This window comes from Setaria italica, chromosome III (assembly GCF_000263155.2).
Source record: "Setaria italica strain Yugu1 chromosome III, Setaria_italica_v2.0, whole genome shotgun sequence".
Taxonomy (NCBI): Eukaryota; Viridiplantae; Streptophyta; class Magnoliopsida; order Poales; family Poaceae; genus Setaria; species Setaria italica.
This window is the reverse complement of record NC_028452.1, coordinates 46488492-46504229: the sequence shown is the minus strand read 5'-3', so window position 1 is coordinate 46504229 and position 15738 is coordinate 46488492. Positions and strand designations below refer to the sequence as shown.

General features: G+C 42.1%; 1 protein-coding gene across 1 annotated transcript; it reads right to left on the bottom strand.

The window, feature by feature from the left end:
- Window positions 1-1490: 1490 nt before the first annotated feature.
- LOC101770005 (uncharacterized protein At2g34160) lies at window positions 1491-3112 on the bottom strand. Its single transcript, XM_004964069.3, has 5 exons — window positions 2600-3112; window positions 2410-2458; window positions 2240-2302; window positions 2084-2148; window positions 1491-1960 (listed from the first exon to the last, which is right to left on the bottom strand). The coding sequence occupies exons 1-5, from the start codon at window positions 2900-2902 to the stop codon at window positions 1862-1864; spliced, it is 579 nt and encodes a 192-aa protein (XP_004964126.1). The 5' UTR covers window positions 2903-3112; the 3' UTR covers window positions 1491-1861.
- Window positions 3113-15738: the final 12626 nt, after the last annotated feature.

Here is a 15738-nt window from a genome sequence, read left to right as displayed (position 1 = left end):
GGGGGCTCGAGCCCCACGGGTCCCACCGCTAGATCGTCCCTGCACTCAATCATATTGAAGTCTCCACAACCTATCCAATAGCATCTCGGCCTAGCCAACAAAAATCAATCTACCAACATGAAGCAAACACATAGATATGAAAAATTTTACTCAAAATCAGACCACTTTCCACATCGATATGAAAAGGCCCGAGGGTATGGAAAAATACAAGCAACTTATAGATCCTCCTCTCCGATCTGATTGATGCATGCCATCTTCTCGCCAACTCCCCTCGTAGAGCTTGCCTTTCACTAAGATCCCTATCAAAATTAAGAACATGAGCTAGGGTTAGGGTTGGGGGTGGAGTGGGCAGGATGATGTATCTGCGGACAAAGACAGCGAGGTGAGCGGTGCAAACAGATCACATGGCAAATTCGCTGAACCAAACAGCACCTAAAAACGATGGGGCCAGTTGAAGTAGGGTGATACTCTGGCTAAACTTAGCACCTCCTCTCCAAACTAAGCAAGCAAAATTTAGATCACGATCTAGCTAAAGGCAGTGGTTGACTACTAACCAGCAAAAATCTGAATTAACACGTCCGACACAGGCTTGCACAACAAGTCAGGCTCCCATGTCAGGCTGACTTGTCGACTGCTTAATCACTCAATATTTGCTCACGAAGCTACAGTTGCAGCACGTCAGGCTCTTATCAGTTACCTATATTGCACAAGTAAAACCAACTCTAGCTAACCAGGCCATGCAAAAACCACCCTAATATGCAGGCCCAGTTGCTGAAATCAAACCCCCCTCATCTTGATGGCGTTGTCGATCCATGTGTCAACTCCAGAATCAAATCCATTGCCGCATTTCAACAAATATATAGATCAAAATACAAGCTGGTAAGCAAAGAATGAAAGCATAATTATTGTTAAATGGAACCAGCTGAGAGACTGTAAACAGGTTGTCCTCCCTGACCTGATAGAAGCAGAAGTTGGAACCGCTTTATGTGAACAGCATCTGCGTAGCAGGTTCTAGCAAACAAACTTGCTTATAAAGGATTCACGAAATAGATACTTCCAAAAATTAAAAACTCCAAATGGACTACCACCAAATGGATCCATGTTTTGTTAATAATGAAGCTTATGATAGCTCCACGTAAAGAAGAAAATAAAATCAAGTTTAAACATTTATATATCCAGTGAGTAAAGGTAACACACATTTCATTATTATTTTTTAGAATAGGCATCAGGAACTACTCCCTCCGTCCACGTTTGGGAGATAATTCATTTTTCAAAGAGCAAATTAAACTGGCATATGTAACCCCTCCGCTAGCATAAATAATCAGTATTTTTTCAACAAACAATTGAGCTATGACGATGGAGTGAGATAATCGTAAGCAAATACACATCTCCAGCGTTTCAGTAGGCATATTTTACTGATAGTGTGTGAAACTATAGTTGCGTAATAACGATGTCTTTGCATATATAGTACTACTACAGCTTGCTTTAAATGAATAAATAACGGTTCTCCTCCTGAAAAATTAATGAAATTCGCCAGCACAACTTACATAAACCTTAGCCTTTGCTTACATAAGTGAAAGGCACACACAAACTGGTAATTAAGGAGACATAAGGAATAACACTTCCAGCCTCTGATCAAATCCTACATCATCTCAAACGGACGCCGTTGACACATCTTGCAAAACTCACAAGATCTGATCCATCTCAACAATAAGGACTAAGACCCTAATTACTAGTACTTGGTACGTAATCAGACCGCTGGTGCCCCATATCCATCCATCCATCCATCCATGTTGTCGTCACTCGCCAACCTGTGGAAAGGAACGGGAGGAGGCCTGGAGAATGAAGTTGATCGATCAGATCACACCTTGATCTCTTCCTCGGCGGATTTCGGGCGGTCCGACTTCTTGCTGGACATGATGCTGTTGAAGTTCTCCGATTTGCAAAGCAGGATCTCGATCTGAAACACCAATGCAAGAACATGCATATGATCAGAATCCGAGTCTCAGAGGGGTTCAGAAATTGAGATAAGAATGTGAGATGAACAAGAAATTATTATTAGCAAATAAAAGACGTATCTCACCTTGGCTTTACGGACAAGCCGACCCTTTGACTCGTCTTTGGTGCCGATGGTTGATGTCAGGATCTCTGAACAAGATAAAGCAAAGGGAGTGAAACACATGCTAAGAAAATATGTGGAGTTCCAAAAAAAAAAACCACAGCCACGACGACGCCCTACTCTTTTCAGTGGCGAGGCCGTTGTTCTTGAGGATCTCGGCGACGGTCACAACGGTGCCAATGGCTGCAACCAAAGATGGCCCAGAAAAAGAAAAACAGCGCCATCAACTTTGAACCATGCAGGGGGGGAGGTGATCAAGATCAAGTAGGAATAATAGAATAGATTGTTACCCATGCCCAGAGCAGAGAGTTCAACCTCGTCGTAATTCTGCATGTACCTCTGCACCCAACATTCATGTGTCCGTCAGTTCAATCAGAGGCCTCTCCCTTTCGATAATTCATAATCACACATGCATATTTATAATCCCCGCAAATTAAAATCTCACTAAAAATGAATTAATCCGACATTATTACTGCGAACCTTGGCGAGATTGACGTAGAAATAGAGCGGCTTCTTGTTGGTGGACACCTGGATGCGGTTCTTCTTCGCCGACACCCCAGCCTCCCCTTCCCCCTCCGCCTCCGCCTCCGCCTCCCCCTCGGCCTCCGCCTCCTCCCCGACCACCGCCACGTCCTTCTCCTCCGGCGCCTCCTCCTCCTCGTGCGCCTTCGCCACCTCCCTCTTCACCTCGGCGGCGGCCTCCTCCCTCACCGCCTGCTCCTGCTGCGCCGCCTGGGCCTGATGGGCCTCCTCCTCCTCCGCCGCCGGGCGCACCGCCTGCATGGTGTCTCTCCGCCGGTCACTCGTTCGCTGGGGGTGGTGGGGGGCGGTTTCGCGTGCGTTGGAGAAGGGGAAGGCCGATCGAGACGGTGGTGGTGGCGGTGGTGCAGAATTAAGTAGCGCCGGGATGCGTGGCGCCGGCGGTTGCGCGGGGACGCGCGGTTGCCCGGGCCTGGCGGTTGCCCCGGTGGTTATTTCGAGACCCGCCCACTCGCCTCCCCACGCATGCGTGCGTGCGTGCGGCAACCGATGGATGAGATGTACGTGCGTCCATGATCTGGACCTGAATAGTAAATCAATATTAGTTATTACGAGTATTAACAAATTATTATTGTAGTTACACCAACAACAAATTACCGTAATAGTCAATGATTATGGAGCACATGAGAATTAGTGGCGTAGCTAGGATTTCATGATAGGACGGTCCAATTTAACAAATGGAGATAGGGTTGGAGTTAGCTGCTGCTCCTCACCGGCTATTCACCTATAGCCACCATCTGCGCACACTACTAGGGATACGAAAGGAAAAGACACGAACATAAGAGATACTAAAAAAATTAAGGCATAAGGGATTTTTGGGTCAAAATTCTAGGGTGGTCCATGGCCCACCCGGACCACCCTCTAGCTCCGCCCCCACCAAAATCACAAAATATAATGTGGAGTAATTTGGATCAACTCTAGCCCGTGCAAATGCATGGGATGTCGACTGATTTTATCCACTAATAATGCACCCGGAACACAATTGCTCTACTTTATTGTTGGCTTGATTTTCCCTAGAAACGTTTTAATGTGCAGCATGCACGTTCTATTTGATATGGACATTATGGATATGTTAGATAACTACTCCCTCCAAGGCATATTTCCAAAATCATATTCTCTTAGGTGGCGTTTGGGTTAGGTGATTGTAATGTCTAATGCGATATTAACAAATCCCATTTCATGCTGCTTGTTTTGGTCATCGCATAATCGGTTCACACCGTTAACCGATACGGGCTTTCATAAAGCTCATAACGCTCACGACGCAGTGTAATCAGATACAGTCTTCTTCTCTGCTCTACACGGTGCAGTGCCTCTGCGTTCTCTTCGGGCTCCGGCTCTCCACGTCCTCTCACCCATGGCAGCGAGAGCAACTTCACATGGCCGATGGTGAGAAGCCTCGGCGCTCCATCGTCCTTATGCTTGCAAGCGAGCCACAGTTCCCTCCTCTCTCATCCATCACTCTGTAGGCAAAACACCTCTTCCCACATATATCTGAGGGAGAGAACAGGAATTGCAGGAGGATGGAGGAGATAGGAAAGGAGGGTGAAGGAGATAACCATGGTGCCATCCGCAGCAAGAGCAAGTATGTATTCTTGGGTTGTGGCTCTCTTCGTCAGTTTTTGTTTTTGGTTGGATTTGTCCTCATGGATCTTGTTCTCAATGGACGACATGCTCTGCAGCTTCAAATAATTGATTTTTTTTACTGATTCTTTTGTTGCAATTCATCCTCCAATTACAAATCAATTAGTTCCTCACGTCATCAATTGGTTTTCCAGTGGTGTTGGATCGATGATTCCTTTCTGATTTGGATCTTTTCTCGTTCATCTGTCAGTTTTCTGATTTGGTTCTCAAGGATGTTATCTGATAATGTTGGGAGTGCAACCAAATAAAGAGAGGTACTGGCGTTACGCCAGGAGATGTGCCGCGATCTGATCCTATTTCTGTTTGTACTACCATGTTGTGAACCAAACAGTCCTACTCACCATAAATGTGGACTGCAATAATAAATTGCATTGAACAAGAAGTTATCGCAGCAAATGGTGAACTAATGAGAAGAATCTTATTTGCACTAATTAGATGATAAGAAGGATTATTTTTCTTGATCATTGTGTCAAAGTAAAATATACCTATCAAACCCATGGAGTATATACATACTGACTTTGATCTACATTGGAGTCCATGGACGGAACTTGGTTCGTTTCATCATCGTTTACTCCGTGTTTATTTCCTGACAAGTAATTAATTTTAAATACAAATTGTGACAACTAAGATGCAACCCAAGGTTAAGTGTGTTATTCAAAATGTACTCATGCAATTAGTTTCTCCATATAAACAACCTCAGTTCCTCACAAGCACTCTTCCCATTCCATATGAATTGATAATCGCGTGAACGACGACTATATCTGGATAAATGAGAATTGAGGTATGCATATGAAGTTGGGAACATTGTTGAAGATAGTTTGATTATTAGGGGTATATATTTCCCTTCTAATATCTGAATCTTAACGCATCACTGGTAGAGAAATGGCCTTTATTCCCGGTTGGAGAGCCGCATAGAGCTCGAAAACGCAACCAGGACTCAAGGGTTTTGCGAATTTTTTTTTAGAAAATTCCCGGGAGGCGCCGCAAGTCACAAGTCACGCGAGTGTGCGGTGTGTGGGATTCGAACCTACAACCTTCTGCCTTGCGCGTAGCTTCCTTACCATCTCACCTACACAACACATCTAACTAAGTAGGGGATGCTATCCTTTGGTAGTCATCCGTGAGGACCCTTTAGTCCCAGTTTGTAATACCAACCGGGACTAAAAGTGACCCTTTAGTCCTGGTCGGTGTTACAAACAAGAACTAAAGAGGTCTCCACGGACTACGAAATTTAGACCCGAGATTAAAACTTCTTTAGTCCTGGGTCCAATTCGTTCCGAGATTTTTGTTAAGGATCGAAGTCATTTCTCTACTAGTGCATGTATACATTTGTGTGTATCCCATTCAAACTCTGTACACATGGATCGGTGAAACGTTAGGAACTGTTACAATCAGCAAAGAACTGAACATGCACAAAATAGATGGTGGGTGGGCAATGCTCAAACCTCTCCATGGGATATAGGGTTTGCCACCAGCTGGCAGGGCCGTACATTAGGAGGTGCAAGTGGGGCGACCGCGGTGGGCCTCAAATTTCCAGAAGCCACTCTAAGCAACAATTAGCCTATTAAGCATGTTATAATCCAATCTTTTCCACATCGAGCCCAATAGCTTACAGTGGATGCTTGGCCAGTTTGGATTTCAATTCTATTATCCTCGTATTGTAGCATGTATTAATGCTTATGGTAATTACATTATGAAGTATAAATACATTTTTGTTATTCATTTTGGAAATATGGGGCTACCATTTTGTATTTCGCAGTAAACTTAGGTATGGGCCTGCTACCAGGTGAGCATAAATTCGCTGATACCTCCTATCCGTAGCTAGTTCTTCCTTCTAAGTATGGCGGGCCATCCGGCAACGGTTGTATAAATGAGCATATAGCTATACGTCTATCAGCATTAAACACGCACATGGCTATGTGTAGAGAAAACTTGTTACATATATTAAGTAGAGAAGCTTAGATGAATGAATCCCATTCACGCAACATAACAAACAAATAGGTCCACGTTGTATAAATGAATCCGTTCACAAAATGAATGTCTGTTTCTGTATAAATTAATGTCATAAATCTTTTCCGTAACATGTACACTTGACGAGAACGAGGAACAAGTAACACACATGACGAACAAGTGGGTCCATGTTGTATGAATGAATCCGTTCACCAAATTAACGTATGTTTCTTATTGTATTACTCATCATCAGTGAAGTGACTGTGACACCCTCTTGGCGTGAATTGGCTGGGTGTTCTGAAATCTATTCGAATTTCTACCTAGATGTGCACTAGGTTTTTCTATGTGTACCGTAAAAGAGTTTCGCACCCTAGGTTCCAATCCTATAAACTGCATATGACAATTCAAGGAAAGGTAACATGGAACGTAAAGTGCAATATAAAAAGCGGAAGGTAAATGAGGTAGAGAAGGCAGACTCCCGGCACGGTGACGCGGTGATTTTTACCAAGGTATTGGAAAGCAAAACTTTCCACTAGTCCTCGGTGTTGGAGCCCCTCTCTAAGGGGAATGTCTACGCAAGGTTGGTCAACTAATTCCGTAGGATAGCCGATGGTCCTTCCCTACATGCATGTGGGTTTTCATGTAGCCTCTCTCGGATGTTCATTGCTACTCTTCACTTGGTAGAGCTCCGGCAAAACGTCAAGAGCCTCTCCTCCCTTTCACATGCACCGGCGGCCACTCCACAAACGCAGCTGGGGGGTTTCATATAAGACCATTTCAGTCCAACTTGTCACAGAGCCGTCAAGACTTACAAGCTTCGAATTTACAACTCTTGGTGTATGCAAGCACCGATAACAAGGAGATGTGCAAACCTTGCCTAACTCGAGGCTAATCCATAAAGCAATGCGTTAATAGGCCTAAACTAGCACTAATAAAGACCTAAGATTTATGCTAATTGCCTTAAATTCTTCTCTTGAGCACTTTTGTGGATAGAGAACTTGTGTATATGTTAGAACCAAGCATATAGCTTCACTAAGCTCTAACACACTTGAAATGGTCGGGCAATGGGGTATTTATAGCCTCAACCCCAAGAACTAGCCGTTGCTCCAACGGTCACCAAAACTGCAGTCATCGATTGATTCGGTGCACCTCAGTGTGCACCACCGAATGGATCGGTGGTTTAACTCCAGCTAGCCGTTGAGCCACTGACGCCTAGGCCCAATCGACACCGACTATTCGGTGCCCGTCCTTTGCCATCACCGTATGGATTGGTGATACCTCTTAGTCATTGCCTTCCTCTGCCAACCATCATCGACTCATTAGCTGCCCTGTATACTATTCCCACCGTACGAATCATTGGGGTCACAAATTAACTTCAAAACCTCCGGAGACGATTTTGAGCTGATTGCGAGTTGAGCTGATCACACCGACTGATTTGGTGGTGACCCTCTATATTCACACCGAATGAATTGGTCCACACAGTGCACGCTGTCTTGGCCCTGCTGCTGTTCATGGTTACCGATTGATTCGGTGACACTTCTAGTCATCCCCGTATGAATCTGTGAATTGTGTTGGTGCGCAAGTCTCTTGTGTCTTTGTCCCAGATTCAGTACCATCATTTGCGGTCGTTTGGATTTTTACTGTCGTTTGGATTCAGTAGACATCTTTGGATTTTTTTTGTCATTTGCATGACATAGAATTATTCTAAGTCTTTCGTTTTCCTCTCGTGTTGATGGTTTGTAATTCACTCTTTGAACCTATAAAACATCTACAAATGTACATTTTCCAAATACATGTCCTAGGGCCATTTTTCTTAGTGGGTCTAAAACCTGTTCTGTAACACTTGATGACAATGCACGTCCGTAATGATCTTATATAGGATGATATATTGCACTCCAACGTCCATTACAGTTCAATTCCCGTAACACTTCCGGACAGTGGCAGCAATGGGAAATTCAATACTTGCATTAACTTTGTGAGCAACGATGTGTGTATCAATCTGTGAGCGGTTCCGGCACCGGCACGAATGAGGGTTTTGGACCAGCACGTAGGAGAGTCGCTGCAGTAGTGGTATTGAAAAGTTGCTTCCCGGAATCTACTTTGTTAGGTTCACTGGAGTCAGAATGTTTTATCTTAATTTACTCAATGCTGGGTACTAAGAATTATATATATATATATATATATATATATATATATATATATATATATATATAGACTATCATGAAATATATATACAACTTGCATGCAATACGAGTGTATACGTGTAAGTAGTGTATGCTAAGGATGTATACGTATATATGTGTGAAGCAACAATTAGCATTAATATGAAAAAGAATTTAAAAAAATATTTAGTCCTGGTTGGTAAAACCTAACCGGAACTAAAGGGGAGGTCTTTAGTCCTAGGTGAATGACCCGGGGCTAAAGAGAGCCCCTTTTGTCCCGAATAGATAGTGTCGGTTGGATTTTCGGTATCTATAAGCCTATCCAACCGGGACTAAAGGTGAGTTTTCCACCAGTGACACCACTCGGTACTAAAAGTGATCCTTTAGTATGTTCTGATCCGATACTAAAAGGCCTCCGGCCCCCCCAAATTTGACCCCGGTACTAATGTTAGCATTAGTATCGGGTCAAAATACAACCGGCACTAAGACCGAGGACAAATGCTTATATTTCTATTTCTAGTAGTGATGTATCATTTGTCAGTTAATTAAAAGAAGCTGGGGAATCAGTAATTTTGCTGATAATATGCCCCGCAACATTAACACCTAAAATTGGGCCTGCCAAAATTGGACCCATACAATTCTATCCTTTTTTGAGCGGATATGCTAACGTCTGGACGTCCGATGGGAACATCTCCTATCGGACAGTGGGCCCACCACCAGTTGTCTTATCTAAAATGGAATTCTCACCGTGCATATTTCATTTGTCTCTTTTATTAAATTATTAAACCCGCTTCCACCTATTTCATAGCAAAACAGAAACATAGTTTTATGAAGATAGATATGGAAGGAAGATTGTTCCATCTATCTATTTGAGCCATTTAAATGACAGGCAATAGACAAGTTTAAACAAAACACAAAAACAAGGTGCCACATAAAAAATAAAAAATCAACATTGCATTTGTCAGGTCAGTAGAGAATAGCGGTTAACTTGTTAAGGCAGAAGTCGTTGGCCACTCGATGATTGGAGCATTGCAAAAATAGACGTACAACGTAATGGTGGCCAGAGTATAGGAGAAAAGCTGAGCAAATTACTAAAAAGTACACCGTCTTCTCCATCAAGAGTCTTGCCTCTGTGGCAGAGAGGAATACAACTGGACTGTAGCGGCAATTGAATGGTGGGAGCAAAAGGGAATCATATTCCTTTTGACCCTTGTTGTCTAAAGTTTTTATCAATAATTTGTTGTCCAAATGACTTCTAATAAAATATCAACCAAATAAGTATATCTCATCAAAACCTATAATTTTCATCCAGGCCTGTATGCAAAAGTTGTGAATTTCCTAATACAACATGAATTTCAAATTACATGAGAGGAAATACGAGCTGGAATTATACACATTATTTGGAGATTCAAACAACTTCAAATAAAAAGTTTTCAACCTGGTTTTTTATGTTTCAACCTGATTTGGATAAAAGAAATACAACATGTGAGAAAAATTTATAACTATATTTGTCGAGACTGCAGTCTCATCCTGAGAATGTTGATTTGGCATGTGTCCTCAAGACTATTGTTGCAATCTGTATTCTAAATCTTGACTGTTTCCTAGTAGCCCTCCTTTCAAATTGACCGACCTACTTTGATCGATAAGCATGACCTGGAGCACCGGTACAGTCACTGAAGAACGGAACATGGACAACAAAGGTTGGTGGGCAGGCAATGCTTAAGGCTTGCTGAAGGACTCAATTTGCTTGTCACTAGAAATTCGCTGATACCTCCTGTTCCTATCTAGCAAGCTATTCCTTCAAAGTTATGGGGACATGCATGTGATGTGGGCAAAGGAACTGTTTCTTATGACATCAGCATATCCATATAGCAATTGCCGCAGGCTGTTGGCGGAGAAGCTATATCAAATCTGACCGATTGCAGTTGGTTAGTGTTCAATGGCTAAGCAATTGCTAGCCACCCAGGGGAGAAACTTCTATATAGAACAAGTTGGCAATATGGAAAGGACATGGGGTGGGTGAGGGAATAAGAAATGATGCCCCTGCAGTAACAGACTTTTAATTTATTATATGACTATAAGACATTTTTTGTTCTTTCCTTTTTAACACATAATAGTAGGGGCCAAGCCTCTCCAATTTCTTCAAATGAAAAATAGATGGTTATTTCCACAAAATTTTTTACTTCGACAATTCAATCTGAACATGGACTGATGTGTTCGTCATACTTGATATCTCGGGGGTGAACTTTCGATTATTGCAAGAGACAGAGTTTGTTTTCACTGTTATAGGCTCATGTTCCATTGTTTCTTTGATTCAAGGCCCCATTTTTCTCTTCCAATTCATTTTGGCAGATAACCGGTCACGCCCAACTGGGCTAGTTTGCCACTATGGCAGTGGAATGTACAAGTGAGCTTTGACTTTGGTGGCATGGGAATGATGGTAGGGATTCAGCTAGTGGCACGTTGCGGCAAAGCCAACATCAAGATGCCGACATCTTTGGTCTCCGCAGACATCTCAGAAGTTGTATTGTCGTTTGCGGAACAGTTGCACTAAGCTCTGCTATATAGCATTCATTTCTCCTCAGTTGGTGATGATGATGTTACAAGTCCGGCGATCACCGGAGTTGAGAACGTAGGTGGAACAGAAGCTAGTGTTTTGGCGCTGCAAGCAGAAGCTTTTCTGTTCTATGCTTGCATAACTTAATAAAGACCCTTATGTACAAGACATGGCCGTAGTGGCCGCGGGACATGCGCGCACGATCATCCCGTCGTGCGCGCCCACGACGCACCCCGCGCGAACTGAAAGTGCTCGTCAGGCTCTGGAAGCGGCAAAATGAAAAGCAAACGACAATCTTAACTAAAATGTCCTGCTGCACGAGCTTAACTAACAGATGACTGGATCTCCGTGCTAGCCGTGGTGATTCGAAAATTGCTGATACTTCACATTCCTATAGCTAGTTGATACTTATTCCATGCTGTATGTGTATATATGTGTACCCATGCATTGGCACGCTGAAGAGGACGCTATAGCAAATCTAACTTACTCCCACCGTTCTTGACTTATTGGCGTGCCACCGTTCTTAAATATATGACGTTGTTGACTTTTTACTTCAACTTTGACCACCAGTATCTATTGAACGAGTTAGTTAACTAAAGTAAAATGTGTATCATTATGTCTATTACAAATGTACTTTAGATTTAACTTGTAGGTTTATCTATTTGCAAAAAAATTTGTAGAAAAGACAAATAGTCAAACGAATGAAAAAAGTTAACGGAGTCATATATTGTGCCTGAGCTAGTATGGCAAATTACTGATACTTCGCTAACCAGCCAGAATGAGGAACTTTAATATAGGAAACTGGCAAAGGTATGGACAAAATGGGGTGGGCACGAGGGCTGAAATAATGTCTTGCACAATTAAGCGCAGTGTAGCTTTTCTATTGATTGTTTCTAGTTCTGTGATAAGGATGCAAAGTAGTGTTCTTTAATGATAACCTCTCATGCATAGGAGTTGTATTTCTTTAATGTAGAGAACAAATCATCCGCGTTGGTGCTAAAATCTCTTACGTGCCAGTTATCAGACCAGTACAGCAAAGCCAACGTGAATGCCCAGATGCGCGAACCAGCATGGATACTGAAAGTAGAAATTTACAAATGACAAAAGCAAAACCTACAATTTTCATCTGATCTCGTATGCAAAAGTTACAAATTTTCGAATACAACATGAATTTCAATTTACAAGGTCGGGAATACAAGATGGAATTATATACATTATTTGAACATTTAAATGAGTGAAATTAAAAAAATTTCAATCTGATTATTTTTTCAGTTTCAACACATTTTGGATCAAAGAAATACAACATGTGAGTAAATTGATAACAATATTTGTCGAGACTACATTCTCATCCTAAGATAGTTGATGTTGCATTGGCATGTGTGCAGCAATCCTCAAGACTGTTGATGGAGTCCGTATCCAGAATCTTCACTGTTTCCTAGTAGCCCTCCTTTCAAATTGACCGACCTACTTGTTTGATAAGCAAGACCAGGAGCACTGGTACAGTCACTGAAGAACAGAACATGGACAGCAAGGGTCGGTGGGCAGATATCCTCAAGGCTTGCAGAAGGATGCAATTCGCTTGTCACCGCAAATTCGCTGATACCTCCTATTCCTAGCTAGCAAGCTATTCCTTCAAAGTTTTGGGGACATGCATGTGATGTGGGCAAAGGAACTGTGGCTTATAACATCAGCTATATATGTTGTGGATGTAAGCTCCAAACGGGATGCATAATGAGGAGTATGGAATTGAAGCACCTTATGGATTTAAAGTCGTAGAAGTGCCACAGGCTAAGCTAGCGTTAAGTTTATTGTTCTGCATAATGTACTCATGCAACTACTACTCCACCTAAAGCAAGCCAGTTCCTCACCGGCACTCGTAGCCTTTCATAAGTATCAATTAATAATCCCGGTGATGACGACCTCGGTAAAAGAGAATTGAGTAGGCCACTGTTGAAGACAATCAGGGAGGATGGAGTTGATGAATGTATATTATTCCTGTGCAGACTGCAGGAGACATGTTGTATAGGGGCTTTTGTTCAGTTCTGAGATAATAATACAAATCACTCTTCAATAAATGGAGTGCATTTTCTGGTCTGTGCTCTGGAAACTGAATTGCTCTATTTTCCTGCTGGATTGATGCCCCGAGTCTTATTTTGCATCATGCATGTTCTTATCCATTGACATGTTCTGACTTTTGCATGTCGTAAAATATGGTTCTTGTGTTTTTGAGATAAGGAGACATGTGAATGTTGTACTATAATGATGGTTCTTATACATTTATGACTTGCTCTAATGATGCTAGAAGGTAGGCACTAGTTTCTTATTTTCTTCCCATGGGATCTCGAGAACTACTTGGATTGGCCTGAAAATCTAATATCAACTAGGCTATCTATAGAACGGTATATATCTCGTAGGAACTGCGATCATGTTTAATAAATAATGTAATTCATATTGAAGTATGCTCTTAGTTCCCCATGATGCCTTCCATATATGGGGATTACCCTATCGAATTCATCATCTACTACGCTAGGCGTGGGGCTTAACCTTCAAGAATGAGCAGTGAACTTTAGCTACAGTAATGGCTAGTAACAATAATGGAGCGTTTAGCATATCTGCATGTTCAAAGAGCTTATGCCACAGGCTTCGCACAAGTACACAGGGACGTTGATCGCGCGTCAGAGGCAGAAAACCTCTACTCCTGACCGCATCTCACGAGATTCACCCAACAGAGTGCACCTGTTAGTGGATGCACCTCAACCAGGCGCACCTGTATTCGGTGATCGTCCATTCCCGGCACATTACCGTTGTGTTTCTTGCAGTCTGCATCTAGATTTAATTTGCTGTGGACATTTGAATCTAGTACTGATACAAAATGGTTCTAACTAGCTGGACAGCTGGAGTGTACCATGGTACCAAGGAAACACAAGCCTAGCTCCGCCGCTACGGCCTCAACGGCCTAAGAAACATACCAAATTGGCGACCATTTTGGGCCATGTCAGCTGGACTGTATCAGTGCGCACCCCTGATTTTCGTCAAGTCCTGTCAAGCAAAGATGAATACCATCTCAGGTGTTGCCCCGGGTAGCGAGGTTAGATGAATGGCAAAAGATGAATCATAACAACTTAGAACAAATGAATATTTTTTTATAATGTATAAATAAGGCTTAATCGTTTCAGTCACAAACAGGGTAAATAAAGTCGGTGAAATTGATTAATTTTTAGAAACCCCAACTAACAATAACTATGAGTCTATGAGCATGTTTTCTAGTTCCTCAAAGACTAAATTTTTTTCAAACTTCTAATAATAAATTACAGTCAGGTTTTTCACTATCCATCTTCCTTTTAGATTAGTTGCTGAAATAAAGTACTAGCTAGCTGGGACCCTGATACTGCTGAACCCAGCCTGGAACAAGGCAACAAAAAGAAGTTTATTAACTAGCTGCTGTTCACACCCAACAAGACCCTGCTTCGTGGCTTAGCATGAAGCTGCATAACTCTTGCAGCCGCAGTTTGCGTCCCTCAGGTGCACGCGCCCACGAAGCGAAAGGTCGCGGGCAAAACACGTGCAAAGCACTGATGCCTTCTATCATCGAGCTAGCAGAATTGCTTTGGCAGCTATTCGTAGATGAATCCTCCTGATGCCTTTCATTCCGATTCCAAGTATCCTCGTTCAATTCTCTTGCGGATACTCTGCTTTCCAATTGACAGAATATAATGTTGTATTCCTAGAAACTAACCCGGCCGCTTCTTCAGAATATAATGTTACAATGTATTTGTATGAATTGGGTTGCACCGGTCTCTAATCATCAGTCAAATGAATGGATATGAGATGTTTAAAAAAGGACGTGTTATCCATGTGGGTAGTATGATTCAAAAAAATGATGGTTTGTGCCAATCTACAAATGATATTTCAAATAGATAGGCTCATTTCTGAACTTAATCTATTAACATAGCTGATCTAGGGTTCTATGCCTAATGTGTAATTGTGTATGCCTGCGAGGTCATTTCGATGTTATATGAATGAATTAAAATGAAGATGACTAAACAGCAGAGGATTTCAATTTCCCAGTCGGCTCAATAAAATATATTTCGACAGTTATGCTGACAGGGAAATAGAGTTTTCTACATTAGAGGCTGATTCCTCTGACAGTTTTCTGCGACAAGGTTAAAAGTTAAAACTCTATACGAAAGTTTCTCTTTCGGATAGGTATCAACAAGAAAATTAAATTTCTCCTGTCGCTTTATTTCTGTAGGAAGTTTGTTTATTACTTTTTCTTATTTTCCTGAGCGGATTTTACCGTCAGGAAAATTTCGTTTTCCACTATGCAAGTTACATGTCTGACTTCTTAATTCTATGCCAAGAAGCTAATTAATATATATAGGCCGAATGCTTCGCATACAGGCTGCATGCACACTAACTAAAGGCTTGCTCTACTACTCCCATCGTTTGATGTTATACGTTGTTGTCTTTTCTATTTTTGTATGATTTTTCTATGCACATAGATACACACTGTAACTAGATACAGTGTTATATATATATATATATATATATATATATATATATATATATATAATGGAAGAATACCTCCATAGATCCAAATGTGTGTCTGTCTATCTGTAACATGTCTATAGAATAAACTCTCGCAAAATAATTAAAGAATAGCGCCAGAGGCTAAGGGTGTGGAGTGGGTCCGGGGGGGCTGCGGATAACGCACTATGGCGCTGACGAAACATGCCGCCCGGTGGAGGTGGATACAGCTGTGGACCCCG